Source organism: Poecilia reticulata, linkage group LG5, assembly GCF_000633615.1.
Source record: "Poecilia reticulata strain Guanapo linkage group LG5, Guppy_female_1.0+MT, whole genome shotgun sequence".
Classification (NCBI taxonomy): domain Eukaryota; kingdom Metazoa; phylum Chordata; class Actinopteri; order Cyprinodontiformes; family Poeciliidae; genus Poecilia; species Poecilia reticulata.
The window spans coordinates 20,659,161-20,676,208 of record NC_024335.1 but is presented as its reverse complement, the minus strand read 5'-3'; the positions used below and the strand labels follow the sequence as shown (position 1 = coordinate 20,676,208).

The following is a 17,048-nucleotide window of genomic DNA, read 5'->3' as shown; positions in this document are numbered from 1 at the left end:
AATGGCGTCTGACTTATCTCTGGCTTTTACTCACTAATCTTTGAAACTCGTTAGCTTGTTGCCATACATTTAGACGTTGCGTCACTGTGGATTTCTGTTTATAGCTTTAAAACGCTTCCCTCTTGCCTGTCAAGTATGGCTTTGTGTGTCATGGGGCAACGCAGCAATGCGATGTCCAAATGAGTGTGTGACGGGGAGCATTTCTACACACACACACACACACGTGCTATACCTCGATTATTATTTTAGAGCCTGTGCGCATTTTGCTACCGTGTCTGCTATGTGTCTTTATCTGACACAAGCAGACACCGAGCAGCATACACTCCTGAACACATCACATCCACTCAGCTCCAGCAGAAAGAAGGGACCTATATCTGCATTCGTGCCCTCACCCCGAGGACACGTGCACTCTACTTGACTGGCTTTTGACACAGCTCGCCTACGCATACTTCACTCTGGCTTGCAGTCTAATTCTTTTAAAAAATTCTCCTTTAATCCATTGGGAGGGGTTTTGGGCTGCCTTACTGCACAGTGATGGATGAATATGATTTTTTTTTTTGCCTATATGTATGAAAGTATTGAAATATTTGCCGTAGCAACTGTTCTGATTTAATAATAATAATAAAAAACTTGCACTGCATTAAGTAAACTGCTGATTCAAATGCCTGTCAGCTCATTAAATTGAAGCCTTGGCTTGGTGAACCTCAGAGAACTTGACAAGGAGGAGTCCCTTTTTTATTTGTAAGTGTTGCAGAAAAATCTACACCAAGGGGACAGTTGGAAACATAGGTAACCCAAAAGACCCCAGGAAGAGAGGCAGAGTTTCCCACTTACATGAAGGCACCAGATCATCACAACATCAGGTCAAGTCAAAGTTTATTTATATAGCACAATTACAACAGCCTGAGCTGACCAAAATATTTCACAACAAACAACATCACAGGTAGATACATGATAAAATAGAAAGTAAAATTAAATTTAGTAAAGATAACAAGACAAACAAAAACAAAACCAGTGTATACCATCAAGGAAAAATAATAATGTATTGTTTGTTGCAACTGCTAAATGATTTCTTTTTTCCTCAGTTCAAAGTATCTGGTGTTTAAAATCCTAAATGATTAGAACTTAACCAGCTGTTTTAAGTCGTAATAAAGGTGGAGGTTAGATCATGCATTAAACTTTTACCATACTGTAGAGCTCCTTCTGGGACAGACTGTCTGCATCCTCACTGCACAAAGGAGCGTTACTACAGATCCTTCCTCCCAACAGCTAATGCACTTTATAACCATCTCTGCCACCAGCAAAAGCAAAGAGTCTTTGCATCTCTGCTGTTTTTCTTTAAAAAAATAAAAATAAATCATGCAGTTACATGGGAAAGAGTCATTTAAATCTTTGGACCCAACTGGACAAAGATGGATAAAACTGCCTTAGATGTAAATGAATGTACTGTATTCCTCATTAACAATGTTCTAACCAGCTTTGCTTACTGGGAATTAATTGGACTTACAGTGACTTTCCGAACAAGCTGGTCACATGGATTTGGTTGTTTAACAGTGAGAGTTTGGCTTTGTTGCTACTCTGAGTCGGGACTCATGAGACAATCTCCACCGAGCTGATGGGGACATAAAAGCATTTATGGTGATGGAATGTGCTCGGGGTATTAAATATGCATCTGCTTCAGGCTCATTAATGTTCCGCAGCACGTACACACACCCTCACAAAGCTCTGTGATCAACAACCATTTGCTAATATGGAGAGAATCAGAGTATCAATATTTAAAGATGGGGGCAGGCAAGGTAGATGCACTTTTTACCCCCTGGGGACGGATGAAAGATTGCTTGTGGCAAGAGAAAGAGATCAGAGCGAGAATGTGTGTCACTGTACAGAGGTAAAGCTAAACTAATTAGGAAAGAGATATAGGGAGAAGACAGAATTAGTGCGGGTCTATGTTCTGTGACTCTAGGGATTAAACACAGAAAAAAGGGTAATTGGCAGATACGAGGTAGGGGAAAAAAATAATGAATCAGTTAAAAGCTAAACTGATAAAGTAGAAAGGAGATAAATAATGAAGGTGGACTTAACGAGATATACAGTGATGAATGATATCCTGCTGATTGTATAGTTTTTCTGCGTGCTGTGAACACTTGAGTGCTCAGTCAGAATGATGAGAACGAGCCGCCGCGATCTCAGCCGGCTCCGAAATAAGTCTGTGGACTCTACTTGTGGGATTTCTACATGGAGCCGTTTCTTAGGCAGCATTAGTTTACTCATGTCTGCTTGGGTTTAATGTGACAAGAAATCTTTATGTGATTTATAAACAAAACAAGACTGTATATTAGTGAAACAGAGCAACTGCTGCCAAAACCACTGTGGCTTCCTTTCACTAATCACTGCATGACCGGCCCCATTAGACTTTTTTTTTTTTTTTTGCCTTTATTGGATATTTTTTCCAACCTTTTACTTATTCTCAACGCTCTCTGTGTGAAATCCTGCTCGGCTCCGGGTCGTAAACAATAAAGTCAGTGTTGTCTCTCTCAGACGCATGGCACAGTGGGAAGCCAACTTTAAAAGCTCCCAATAGGACAACAAGTTCAATGGAAATACAGGAAGAGAGGCAAAGAAAGCAAAACTTGGCATTTGAACACATCCAGACAACAGTCCTGTTTAAGATGAAAAATGTTTCATTGTCAGCAAAATGTTGTGGTTTTCCAAAGCTGTCAGAGACTAAAAATATAGGGCATGCATAAGAAAACTTAACATATAAATGAACAAAACTTTGCTGTTTCTTCTGCCTAAAACAGACATCTCTATTGTCTACATCCCAAGTTTTTCACAGGCAAACCCACAAATTGATATATAGGTAAATAAAAAACACTAAATGTATCTGTTTGGTTTGTAAAGTCACTGTGGAGGTTGATTATGCAGTGATGCATTTTATTTATTTTCCTTTTTGTTCATTTTAATAATTATACCTAAGAGCTCATGTACAGCTTGGTGACTTAAAGAACTTTCACTTGTATGTTTTCTAAAGTTCTATATGTACCGTATGCTATGTGCACTCATGCCACTGTTGGGCCTACTTTTGCCTAATTTCCTGCATCAATTTTATGTAGCATGGAAATAGTCAGTCTGTGACTCTGAAGAGGTGCAAATGGAAGCTCACGTTACTTTAATTGCAGCCTTTGGATCATTTACATTATTGAATTTGGTGTCTGTCATTTTCTCTTGGCAATAATTCTCCATTGCTCACCATAAATCCCATGGAATGGTTGGGACAAGGAAAGGTGGTTCGCCAGGATAGGACCACCTCTGTACACACTGGAACTTAAGCAGCATGTAATGTCCTCTCTACTCTTCTTCCAAACTCTCTGATCCTCATTTCACAAAAAGCAAATCTGACTTTAATCTAAAAAGAAGATTTTTGACTGCTGAGCAACAATCCAGCTCTTTTTGTCCTCAAGACATTTCTGATGTTGCAGTGTTGTAGTACTCGAGATCGGTCTCGGTCTCGAGACCATTATTTGATGGTCTCGGTCTCATCTCGGACTCGACTGCATTTGGTCTCGGTCTTGTCTCGGGCGCTGAGGACTCGGCATTTTATTTCAAGACCAGTCGAGACCGCAACTGTGAAAATATCACTGAACATGCAGCATACTATCCAGTTTATTTGTTAACATCTTTGTTTTCAGTTTATGCAAAATGCACCGATTAAAATTCAAGCAATTACGTGACTTGCCAATTACATGTTTGTTACTCCCATCCCTACCCTTTGCCCCCTCACCTTTCACTCGCACGCGGCGCTCCAAGACATGCACAGTGGTTTTCTCTCAGCGGCAGAAGATCTGTCTAATAGTCAGTAATAGAATAGCGCTGCATAAATTATCAGAAATCCGATGGCCACAGCTAACTCAGCAGCGCTTCTGTGAAACTTTTTTCGTCACTTAGAAAAGTAGCTCAAATAAAGGTAAGCTCCGTTGACGTGATGTTAGCAAAGTTAGCTGTATAGAGACACATAAGCATTGTGATGAAAAAAAGTTGTCACACACTGCTCTGAATTATTGTGCGGAGACGTTGACTGACTTGTCGCACATATGAGACAACGCTGTGTCCAAAAGTCTGCAATGTAGTGATGCAACATTCAGGAGCAGTACGATTCTTCTGCACGGGTCTTTACTTATTAGATAGGACTGGAGTGTCCCTGAGAGCCGTTGTTCTATCAGATTACCATACGCTGTCAGAATAGCATACATCAGAGGTTCCCAAACTGAGGCGCCATGCCATTGCAGGGGGTGGGGGACGGGAAGCCGTTTGGATAAAAAAGAAAAACAAAACAAAAAAAACATGAACGCTGTATGCGCTGGGTTTTTACCTTTGGAACGGCCAAGTCTCTGTTATTCCTCTGTCACTTTGAGGTTGGCTTCCGCACTTCACATATCTGTGTCCTCTGTCACTTTTATCAGTAGTTAAAATGTTTAATCAGTTGTTAACATGTGGTATTCTGCTTTTCCGAGCCGCCTTTAAACGCAACATGAGCGCTACGACGCTGACTTGCCCCCCGCCTCAAATACACATCGTTCAACCACACAGCTATTTGTAGGGGGGTAGAAAATGTTTGGAAACCACTGGGGGGGCGCAGGACAAAACGTTTGGGAACCAATGGCATACATGTATCTACTTCTTGCTGGTTACTCCTTGGTCAGTGTTCATAGTTGAGCGTCAGGGCATTGCCTCAATTGCTATGTTTAATGGTGCAGACGGTGGTTTCTGACATGAGGAACATGTGTATCACCCAGGGTGTTATCTTTTTAGGGATGGCACGAGACCACCGCGGATCCTAGCACAGAGATGGAAGCAAAGCAGAACAAAGAGTTTGTTCAATTTAACGTTGGTTAAATTTATTAAGTATTTAATATCTATGTGTTTTTATGGGAATATGGATCTTTCAGATCAATTTGAGAAGTAATTTTGATAATATCTTACACATTTTATCATATCATGTAGAGCACGGTGCTGGTCTTGGTCTTGACTTGATCTCGGGTTAGGTGGTCTTGACCACAACACTGTGATGTTGTCTCTGGTGGCTTAACACATCGATTGCAACAGTTGTAGCTCTGCCCTGGATACATCTCTGAGTTGCTTGTCTTGGCACGATGACTCCATGTCCTGAAAATCTCCAAAAAGCCTCGTGGACTGAAGTTATCCCTGTTGCTTGTGAACAAACTTCCCCTACAACCCGTCCTTCCACTCAACTTTCCTACAGTATGTTTGGAAATAATCTGGAAATAATCTGTGACGAGCTATTTTATTAAGCAATGATCTTTTGTGACTTAACTTCTTGTCGATGAGTTTCGCTGGAGAAACTGTCAAGTCTTCCCAATTTCATTGACTTTAAGCCAATTGTTTGAAATGCATAGACATACACGTTTGAAAAATTCACTCTGTGCGAAATTAATCTATGTAATATAATTGTAACTTTTTTAATTCAATTACTGAGATAAAACTTTGATAATATTCTAAATTATTGAGATGTACCTGTATAATTGAATCTTAAACAAATGTCACCAAGGAGATAAAAATGATTATCTAGACAACATCGTCTTATGTGAATCAGAGTATCACACAGACCTGCTTTAAATTGCCTTGCCATAACTTGGTTAGGAGACATTTTAAGTGGGTTAGTATTGGAATGAGACTTTCATTAATATTTCAACAGGAGCTCAAAATGAATTCATTAAACCCGAGTGATAATGTGACGAATGTATTTGTCACAAAACTCAGAAAATGTTTATATTTGCATAAAATCACAACCAGCTGTGCCAAGTGTTTGTTTTGATTTAGTTTTCATGTGGTTAAAAAGTACAAATTGATCTATTTTGCATAAGCAAATATTTTGTTGTACAATCGGAAAAGTTTGAATAGCTTTCATGTTGAATTTGAGGATTGTTCAGATAAACTTAAATTGATAAACCAGATCCAACGGGAGAACAATCTCCCTCTCACTGCCACCTGCGTTCCTCTCATTCTCGCTGGATTGAAGCCATATGGTTAACATTTATCACCGTCATTCTGCTTTGGGAACATGGTGATTCAAAATTATTCGAGACATTTTGTCCCAGTCTAATTTCGCTTGTTGAATCTACAAATCTTTAAGGAAGGATGAGCTCAAAATTAGAAAAAGCAGCAGGCAGAGAGTGAAGGGGTTGAATAATAACCATAAACATCTGGAGCTATTTACTCTGAATTTGTCTCAATAATCATTTTCAAAAACCTTATTTGCGTTCTGGTGAATATTAAAAACAAAACTACTGGTTACCCTGACTAAGACTTAAAGACCAGTTGTTTGGTAATCTTGATCAGAGTATGAAACACAATAATGTAAAAAAAAAAAAGGTAAGATTTCATTTTATAAATTGATGCTGTCTACAACAACAAATAGAGATTTTTTTAAATAATTATTTTATATTTCCTGAAATTAGTTTGTCCTCCAGAAATTAAGTTGTTTTTGAGTTTTGGTGTCTTTATTACATGTAACTTGAATCAGCTGTTTTTGGAATGACTTTATCACACAGTCTCAGATTGTTGTGAAGAAATTAGGTCTCACTTCTTGCATATTTCCTAAAATCATGTTGGTTTGCAGACTTTAGTTTCTGCATAACCCTCTTAAGGCCCTGCTAATGTCTAACTTTTGGCAGGGTTGTTGCCACACCTCAGTTTGAAACTTGTTTCTGAAAAAAACACTTTAGTTTTTCATAACTAAACAAAAACCCACAGTCTTGTGTCCCTATAAGCTCCTCATTCAGTATTCTTGCTCCTCCTCTATTTTTTGGGGTCGCAGTGCTTGGAGACACTTTAGCTTTTCAATATTTTCTCTGAGAACGTCTAGATATCGCTAACATAATAAATGAATGAGTACCGCATGTTGTTTTAAACACTTACTACTCACAATCAGCAGATCTCACACCATTTCGATTGGTTGCCACTTGAGTGGCTAATAAACTGATGAAAAAGCTGGCAGTGTTTTCTCCTCTCCAGTAAGGTTGAAACTGATAGTAAAGACACTGAAACATTAAGCAATTTCATAAACATTGTGAAAAGTTCTCATCTCATTGGCAGACAAACAAATTTATGAAAAATAATGTTCCAGAGGGTTGGAGCATTAGCCTGTTACATATTTATAGTAATAAATGCGATGTATTACATCTTTAAATTATGTTTTAATGGGACGAATATGTGCAGAACAATGTGTCCTCAAATCTCATTTAAATACAATTTCTTTTTAATAATTTAGCAATAAAAAAGGAGCATAAAATCTGGTTCAGAAATCCTACTTTACTGCAATCAGAACTGTGCTCTCACCAGACACATCTGAATATATCAGATCAAATTCTCGTGACATTGCTCACAATTGCTTTTAAATCAGAAAAATAGCAGTATAGGTCTCATCTTCTAGAGCGTGGAGCAATTTGGGCTTTTAACACCCAGTGCTAAACTTTTAATTATAAATGTTGAATATATAATGTAAGAACTATGAAAAACCTAAGGGCATAAATATGTTTACACAGGAAGAAGAGTTCTTTCCTGCTACTTTTCACCTAGGAGTAAAAAATCTAATATATATATATATATATATATAAAATAAAAATAAAGCTATTCTAAAGTATCGTCTTACACTTACTCTCTCCTACTGCCTGACAAAATTCTAAAGTAGAGAATAACACGAGATACCAAATGCTAAAATGATGTTGACCTCTCTAACCTCACCAGACCTGCTGGCCATGGAGAAAAGCACCTTGAGATACAGTTTATATTCTATCCAGGAATTGAGCATTCGAGGAAAACTGTTTCTGACTAAAATGACTGAGGGACTGGAAAATATTAACAATTATTCAACATTTAAATAATTAGCATGAGTGTAGAAGTGGTAAAGAGGAATGTTTAGAAGAGATGTTTGCTCAAACTTTTTATTGATCTAGATATTGCCAGGAAATTATTCACTGTCAAGATCTTCATATTTGATGGTTGCTTGAGTGGGGAGTATTCGGTAAGGTTTAGCTTGTAAAATGCTCTTTATCTAAGAACATAAGAGAGGGTGAAGACCACAGGCCTGCACTTTGCTCTGCTAATTATCCATTTCTAGTTTTAGTTGCCTTTGCTATTTTTCAACCATAGAAAATTTAAAGGTTAGAGGTTGCAACATGTTATTTTTTTTCATCTGTTTTTTCACATTTCCAAACTTGGTGCTTTATTAAGTTTTCTGCTGCCTCTGCTTTAACTGCAACAAGTTAGGTGAGGACAGGGCGAAACCTGGAGAGCAGAGGAAGGAAGTTGCAGCTTTTGTCAAATCGAAATTTTCTCTTGATCCATCAAATGGGCAAGTATCCCCAAAATAGCAACATGGATGTTTCTAATATATTAAGAGAGTGACTAATTTGTCAGCTGACATGTTTGAAGAGAGTCAGGATTTTGTCAGAGAGGAAGAGCAACCTTTTTGTACATTGTGGGTGGCTACAGCTGAAAAAGTAGTCCTGCTTTTAAAATCAGAATTTCAGCGGGGTTTTTAAAAAAAAAAAAATTTTAATTTTATTTCTGACAATTTAGGGAGGATCATGTGTAAATGAGAGCACTATTATTGAGAAGTCAGCCAAATTGAAGTACATATAACAAAGAGAACAATAGAGAAATAAATAAAAAAAATCTCAAATGTGAATAATCTGCAATTTGAGCGCTGACAGAATGCTAACAGAAAGCTAATGTGCCATTTATAAATGTTTTAATTATTTCTTTCAAAAAAAAAAGATAATAGAAATAACATGAATGGAAAAATAAGTATTTTATGTTTGGACTCTAAATTTAGCTGAGTTTGTTTAGTAAAGTCTGAAAACTTAACCTGTGCAAAACAAATGAACACCATCATACACCTTATTTCAAATTCCTTTCAAATAATCATTATTGTTAAGTTTATTTGATAGGGACAGAAACATAATAAAACAGTAGCCCCATGCCCATATCATAGTGTGAGCTAACTTGCAGCATTTGTCCCTAGATGCTCTTTTATGATCTGTAACATGAGAAAAGTTTTCAGGCTCTGCCTTCATGTAGCTCTGTTCGTAAGCTCCAAATCAGAGAGAGGAGGTTGTAAGAGAGAAAGATGCACATCAGTGTGTGTGTTTATCATCCAGCTGCATTCAAGTGCGTATGGACCGCAGGCACATATACTCATCCAGTTGACCATGCTGTGACTACAGAGACAGAATTAACACCAGCAGACAGCAGGGGACAAGATCACACAGTTCTTCCTGGTAATTAACCTATGCTCTGCCTCCAACTAAAACAAGCCAAGCATTTTTTTTCTCTTTTTCTTTTTTTTTTTTTTTGTGGCTGGTTCACATTGGCATGAAATGATCCCGTGCCAATTCCTTTTCGTGTTACTGTATCTCTCTAAGCCCATTTTAATTTTCCACCTTTTCTCATCCACATGCTCCTTCTGTTCCAGCTTTCTCCTTTTGTTGTGCTCATTCGTTTTCTCACTCCTCTACATTTTTAATGTTGCTTTTGGTTCAATGTAATCGACATGATTTTGCTCACTTTCCTATCCCGATCTGGTGTGAGAGGAGTTCAGTGTGGCATTCGCAGGAGCCCACCTGAGAAAATGGCACACATGTGAAGTTGATAGGGGGCTCTGGGTGATGTTTCTGCACAATTTCATTACACAGCAGGTCACTGCATGGTGAGTGAGGAAAGAGCTGCTGTATGACTTAAACTGTACAGGAAAAAGCCGGTGATGGCGTTTCTTGTCCCGACGTTAGGAGATGTACACGTACAAGCAATATTTTCTTGTTAACATGTATATTTGGGAGATTATCACAATTTACTCACTCGACAGTTGCTGAGCTCTTCTGCCGTCAGGATGATTGTGCCACATTTCTTCCCAAGAATCCCTCTGTGAGGAAAAAAAAATTATGGGAAATCTTAATCCAAATTACAGAAAAAAAGAATCTCCTCTGCAGGATTTGTTCTTAGAGGATTAATGCGGAGTATTACATTAATTACTTATACTAACTGTATCTTAATTCTACTGACGTTACAGTAAAATCCAGCAGAATGTAATATACCGTTAAAAATGAAGTGCTTTGAAAGGTTTCATGTGACCTAATAGAAACATTTAGAAAACTGTTTTTATTTAAATATTTACAGACTTTGAATCTTAACTGATAACCAGCATATCTTGTCTATTGGTGCATCAGTCATCACTATATTAAAAATGTCCAAATATGACATTTTTATGTGTTTTGAAACATTAGTTGGATTATTTTGTCCTGAGGATAAAACTCAGAAATGCACTTCAAACAAATAAGCTCATTACATGTGCATAAAAACCCTATTGTACCCATTCATACTTCACAGTTTTACCCCAAACTGTTTTATTGCGACTATCGAGCCATGTATGTACGGGAAGAGATAAAGAGGGGAAAGTGAGGAAAAGTGAAAACTGATTTTGTTTGCTCCATCAGAAACAAGAGGGGGAACTGAAGCTTCAACAAGGCAGATCTCCATGACAGCTGCATGTTTGAAAGAGTGATGGTTTTGACGCTCTGGGATTTTAACTCGACACGCTAAGGTCAGAGGCCCGAATAGAGTGTTTTCCAGTTGTGTAAAAAATTGTTTTTGGCTCCTCTACCAGGTTTGAGTGTTTTTGAGCAGAAGATGGAGACCTTTGATTCACACACTGAAAGACTCCAATCGATCCTCAGGTGAGAAAAACCAGAGCTGTTCACACAAGTGATGGATGCATGAAACTGTGAGCGTTTCTTTTTTTTTTCTTCTTTTTTTTCCACCCAAAGTTGTCATGCACACCATCTCAGACCCTTGGCACCCGGTCAGCAACAGATTCAAACACTCTGCAAATTTATTTTCTCAGCCTGCATGTCACCCTATCAATATCTTTTTCAAAGAAATAGATTTTTAAAGGGAACCTATTAAGCTTCCTTAAACAAGTTAGAATAGGTCTGTGGGCTTTACAAAACATGCTCCTTAAAATTTTTTGCACAAAATCACTTAATGGCATTTCACCTGGTTAGTTCTGCCTATTTTGATCCCATTTCAGAATGAGCTGCGTCACAATTAAAACAATAAGCTGCAGCTGACTATGGCACCACACAACTTTTTCGTCAAATATTTTAGAAATCAGTTTCCTTCAACTTCAAAATTAGGTTCTACTCTGTGTTGTGGTGTAACTGCGACAAAATGCGATAAGGTGTGTAAATGTTTTGGCAGTACGTTGTATAGTTTTGCCTGGTAATAAACAATAATATATCCCTTGTTGTATGGTGCCCTTCTTATTTGCCTTTTCTAAAAGAAAAAAGTAGTCAAAGCTGTTTTTCTAAAGATATTTATCTTCAAAGACTTGCTTTGTAATCTGCACACTTAATTATTTTGATTAAAATAATATGTAGAGTCCTTGGGAAGGTGCCACAAAACACACGGCTGCATGTTTGAAATAGTAATCAAGCAAAAGCCCATTTGAAAAAGCTGAAAACTATTTTTGAATGAAGCTGGAACAACACAAAGTAAAGGAGGAATTTGTTACTATATTAGAAATAACAAAGACCAGCAGGGCACACTCTGAATGTTTTTGAATGTCCACGATAGAAAAACAGGAAGGAAGTGCACTAATAGATGCTGCATGGCACATATAAGCAAAACCAGAGGATATCTCTTATGTGAAGACTCAAGACGAGCCAAGAAACTAAACTCACTATTCACACATACAAGCATGAATACTCTATTTTTACTCCGTAATGAGAACCTGCATTTAGAGAAGCCTTCAGGGAGTCACAGACCTGAGCCAATGCACGAAGATGCTCTGAGAAAAACTGTTAAATTTATTTATAATGGTTATGAGAAGCTAAGAAAAGAACATCAGGGAACTGCAAGGATGGGCCCCACATGCAAACTGCACATTGTTTCTTCCACAGTTTTCTCTGAAAAGATACTTATTTAGTGCATCTCTCAGACATGCTCCAGTCTAGATGAAAGGACATGCAAACATAGCTACAGATTTTTATGTGCGATTTTTTAAATTAGACTGATGTAAAGATATAAAAGTGATTTTAAATAAATTGTGAAGAATGATTAGGAATAAACATTGTTTTCAAGTTCTGCATTGAATACCCAAAGTTTATTATGAACAAGTGTTTGAATATTTTCCTGACAACTTTCTGCTGGTGCAGCAGTTAAACGGCAGCACAGCACTTTCAAACACAAAAGCCTGTGTGTGTAAGGTCAAATACACGTTCAGGCCTCTTGAGACAGAAGGTGAACTGTGAGCAATCCGGGAGCACTCTGCCAAACAATGGCTCTTCATTGATTCAGCTGACAGACCTTGATCAATATTCAATAGATCAAGACAGAAAAATGAGAAGTGTGATCTGAGGGTGAAAGGAAGAGAGTTGAGGAAAGAATTAAAGATTTTAAAGGCCGTTTAAAGTCTAGAGACACGATAAAGATTTAGCTAACTACATTACAGGGTTATCTTTCAGTTTGTTGTATCAGGAAAGAAAATAAAGTTGTTTTTTTTTTAGAATACAAGGATATAATAATACTGACAACAGTGAATAAATTACAGTGCGACTGTGCTATTTCAAAACGTAGAGCCAATAGACCCAGTTGCATTTGATAAAAAAGCACTGCTTTAGGTGGTCTGATAAAATCGTTTGCTGTTTTATTCTAGATGCAGAAGGAGATTATAAGCAAGAGTCTTTAAAAGAAAATAATATGTTATTTGTTTGAACTACAAGCCCAGGAATAATGGATGTTCTGGAATCCTGACTATGAAACTTTTTCAATTTACATATTTAGAGCTAAATGCATTCTCATAACATTTCTCACTCAAGAAAAAAAAAATTGAATGTGTAATTTACACCCAGTGCCTTAGATGAGACATTGAAATACTTACTGACATAGTACTGACAGATTCATGTTCATTCAGCTACTTTTCTTTATGACAGAAATTGATACAAAATTCTCTCTCTCAAAAAAAGAATAAAACAATGTAAAAGTGGTATTCACTTTGAAAAGAAACGTGTTTTGACAATTTATTTTTAAATGAAATTTAAAAAGAAATATAATAAAAATGACCATATCAAGAATTAAACCTACCCTTTTGAATAATCAAAGAAAACATCTTTTTGAGCTTCACGCCAATCAGAATTGCGAACCAGTTCTTTGCGAGTTTCCAAAAGCACGGATTTAACTGTGGTGATGATAAATTTACTGATCAAAGTCAATGATTCAAGAAGAACGAGGTCTCCCTACCATTAATCCTCAACTCACTCCACAGATTATGTCAGACTAAAGATGGGACTTTGGCTGGGCAACCCCTAAATATAATCACAAATCCATTCAGAAAAAACATCAAAATTAACCTATGTTTGTGTGGATCATGAATAGTTTTGGGTTTAACTGCAAACACTCACCATTTGTAAAAATGTAAATATTTGGGGGATTTTAAGGATTTGTTTGAACTATTCACTGTGTGTCTGCAGTACAAATAGTCAAAAAGTTTTTTGTTTTTTTTCTGTTCAATAAGCACCAATCGGATGATTGCTTATTTATCATTGAGGTATGTTTTTTTTTTGTAGGTTGTTCCTGAGCATGTCTTTCGAACAGATAAAGCAGGTTGACATTATGAATGTCAATCTCCAGAAAAATGTATTGATTTTCCTTAAAAGCTGAGTCATAAAAGTCAAATGTGTCCTAAAAGGAAAGCCGTCACATTTTTAACCCAGAATTGTGTCAGAAGCTTCTAGTTGGTCAGAAATCCATTTAATTTCTCTGCAACTCGCCAAGAGACATTTAAGCAAACTTTATCATGATGGGGGCATGCATATTTGAACCTGTGAAGCTTCACATCCTGCCAGCCATTGCCTAGATTATCAGGACATGCACATCGCCTGTAAAGATCACATCAATAACACTACTCAGCCCACCAGCAGGAAACAGACTTCTCACCCTATCAGTGGGTTGCCATCATCACTTCCAGCTGAACTTTTCTGGTTTTCAGGCACTAATTAGCTTGCAGTAGATGGCTTCGTGTTCATTTACAACTCAGGAACAATGGTCATTCTGAAGGAGAGAGGTGATTCATCTAATGGTGTTTCTGTGAGGGACCAGCACTGACTGCAGTCAGTAGAGTGGAAACAATATCTCTCTCATCAGGATTCACTTTTCTTTTAGTCGCAACGTTAGTGCAGATATGATCAGTAATAATAAATCTACAAATTAAAACGAACTGAAAGCTGTTTACGCTCCTGTGTCACGTTGTTGCGTTACAGTGGCTGCCTACCAATAAAGACCTGTGTGAATCGAGCGTAGATAGCGATGAAACAGAATAGCTTGACAGCAACCTTATAGACAAACATCTGTTGCTTATTCCCTCCAGAGGGGGTGTATGGATGAAAGAGGATGCCTCCAAACTAAAGACAGCTTCATTGCAAGGCCTGACATCTTTTCCACTCCCTAAAGGCTTTCAATTTCTCCTCACATCACACAGAGAACCATCAGGAGACAGATGCTATAGCTGACTTATTTATGCATTGTTCTGCCACCCCCCGCCCCAATGCTGCATAATAGATTTTGTCTGAACATCCAAGCTAGTGTACATTTAAAATTGAATTAATAGGAAATACTCTTAGGAATTTTGGTGCAAATGTGGAGAGGAAAAATAATGAACTATATTGAAAAAAGTGAGGAACCTCACCATAACAAAAACATGAAAAATGTGTAATATTAATACTATTTATATAAGAATAAAAAGATTTAGGTCAAAATGGGAACCGGGGGTATATTGAAAAAAAATGAAGCGAGCAGTGCTCAGAGTGCAGTTGGTTCTTTTGAAATCTGCACTAAGCTTTCATCAGCAAGTTTACCAAATTCCTCACAATCTACATGTCTGTTTTTCTAACAGGAGGAATAAGGCTAATGAGGTGATGTTTTGTGCTTCTCTTCAGGTCACAAACAGCTGACCTGTACTGAACATGATGAGGCAGAAGAAGAAGAAGTATTCAGTGAGCTCTCATAAGGGGTCCTAATGAAAATCATGACAATTAAATATCGTTGAAATTGACCAAATGCTCATCAGTATATGTTTTAGATTAGAAGACGGCAAGATAAAAACACGATCAAAGTGACATTTTGTTGATGGCTGAATTAGCCTGCACTTAGTCTCCACTGACTTGTTTAATTGACAATGACTCCAAATGGTGCTATCTCAATGAAGAAGGAAAAACACTTTAACTTATGCAATTTTCTCTCAATACTGGGATTATTGAGGACTATTTGAAGCAGAACAATTTCAGCACAGTTCCAGAAAGTGAAAGATACAGAGCACTTAAGGTTAAAGGAGAAGTAAGAAATAGGTTACTTATTACCAAAAGCGGAGCCCTGCATATGATATTGCTTTCAATCTTGCTCAAGGCGAAATACAGACATGAATTTTTACAGAAGAATGAGTAACCAGAGACAATGAGACTTTGTCAAAGTTAGTTCAAGAGTGTCTTGACAAGGTTAAAACACATCTTACTCGTCTTGTCTTCCATCATCAGATCGTTTCAGGATCACACACAGGTCTGAACACTGTCAGGTCACATTCTCACTGTACAGCCTGATGAGTGAAACCTCAACAGTGGACATTTTGCACAGTTCATTGTCCTGTTGCCTGTGCAGGGCATCCAAAGCAAAACATTAGAAAGGTTTTGTGCAGATCAAGGGAGTGGACCTTCAAGTCTTGCTAGAACAAACATTTCAACCGTCAATGAAAGCTTTTACCACCACTACATTTCTTTATGTGTGGTCACTTGATCCCTTCGATAACATCAATACTCTCTTTATTTCTCCTGTTTTAATTAAAAAGGTAAATTATTGTTGTTTGGTGGCTGATAGAGATGTACTCTATAAAGCCCAAAATCAACACTTCACACCTTTGGCTTGAATTTTCTTTTCATATATTTGTTGTTGTTGTTATTGTTGTTTGTTTACTATGACAACAATAAAGTCACAATTTCTAGATGCTTAAGCACTTTAAAACTAGTATGTATGTTTTTACTTTTCTTTGTCAGTAAAAGTCTGATGCACGAGTTCCCAACATTTTCAGATTCCATTATTAATGGTTTGTTAACATATCGTTGCTTCTTTTATTTTTATTTTTTTTTTAGCATTTGGTCTGTTTGTAATAAAGGGAATCAAAATATTTTGATTGGTTATCAGTCTCCATAGGCTCACCCTTATCTCCTGACAAAAGTGGCTCTTCCTGTTACCCAGAACAGAGTTGATAAGAGTTGATAGTTAAAAAGCTAATCAGTGCTTTCTTGTGTTAATCTAAATATGCACCTAATCTTAGTTGCTATTGAACTATTCTACTGTGAAACTTTCTCTAAAAGGAAACATCAGTTGTTGCTGACTTTGTTTTAACACAGACACAATGTCATTGCAACCACATGTGCCATGTAAAAAAAATTACCAAACTGGCAGCAAAGGTTAAGATCTAACATTATTTTATTGACTGCGGGACATTAATAATAATAATACCACATCTAACGCAGAATTAGTGGTGAAATAGTATATGCCTTCCAGAGATGTAACGATTAACCTTTTCATCTTGTTCCCATTAAAATGCATGTGCAAGTTGTGAGTACATTTGGTGGGGCAGCTAAGAGAAAGAAAAAAAAAATCATTAAATCTAAGACACATTAGTTTTCACATCATGTAGCTTAATTCCCATTTATGAACCAGGTCCACTAAACTTTGACTTAAAAACATGATCCACTCAAGTATTATTGTTTATGTTATTGTTGATGTATTGCTAGAAATCAGACAACTAGCCCTGCTAATTGTCTGTGCATATGCAGATGTCGCACAAGCAAAAACAAAAAACAATTTAAAGACGGCAGAGGCAGCTAACTATAAATCAGCATAATCAGTCTTATAACACACTCATGATGGAGCATGCTGAGGCTATTTTGATCCACCAGCGCTTCAGCTTCACCTGCTGC

The 17,048-nt window shown here is 37.3% G+C and overlaps 1 protein-coding gene across 4 annotated transcripts in view; it reads right to left on the bottom strand.

The window, feature by feature from the left end:
- Positions 1 to 17,048, bottom strand: part of cpne5b (copine Vb) — a 131,619-nt gene that overhangs the window by 30,658 nt on the left and 83,913 nt on the right. For all 4 annotated transcript variants that reach the window (XM_008409300.2, XM_017304842.1, XM_008409302.2 and 1 more), the window contains one exon: positions 9,877 to 9,940. In XM_008409300.2, the coding sequence (XP_008407522.1) occupies positions 9,877 to 9,940 (64 nt within the window). The remainder of the gene's footprint in view (positions 1 to 9,876; positions 9,941 to 17,048) is intronic.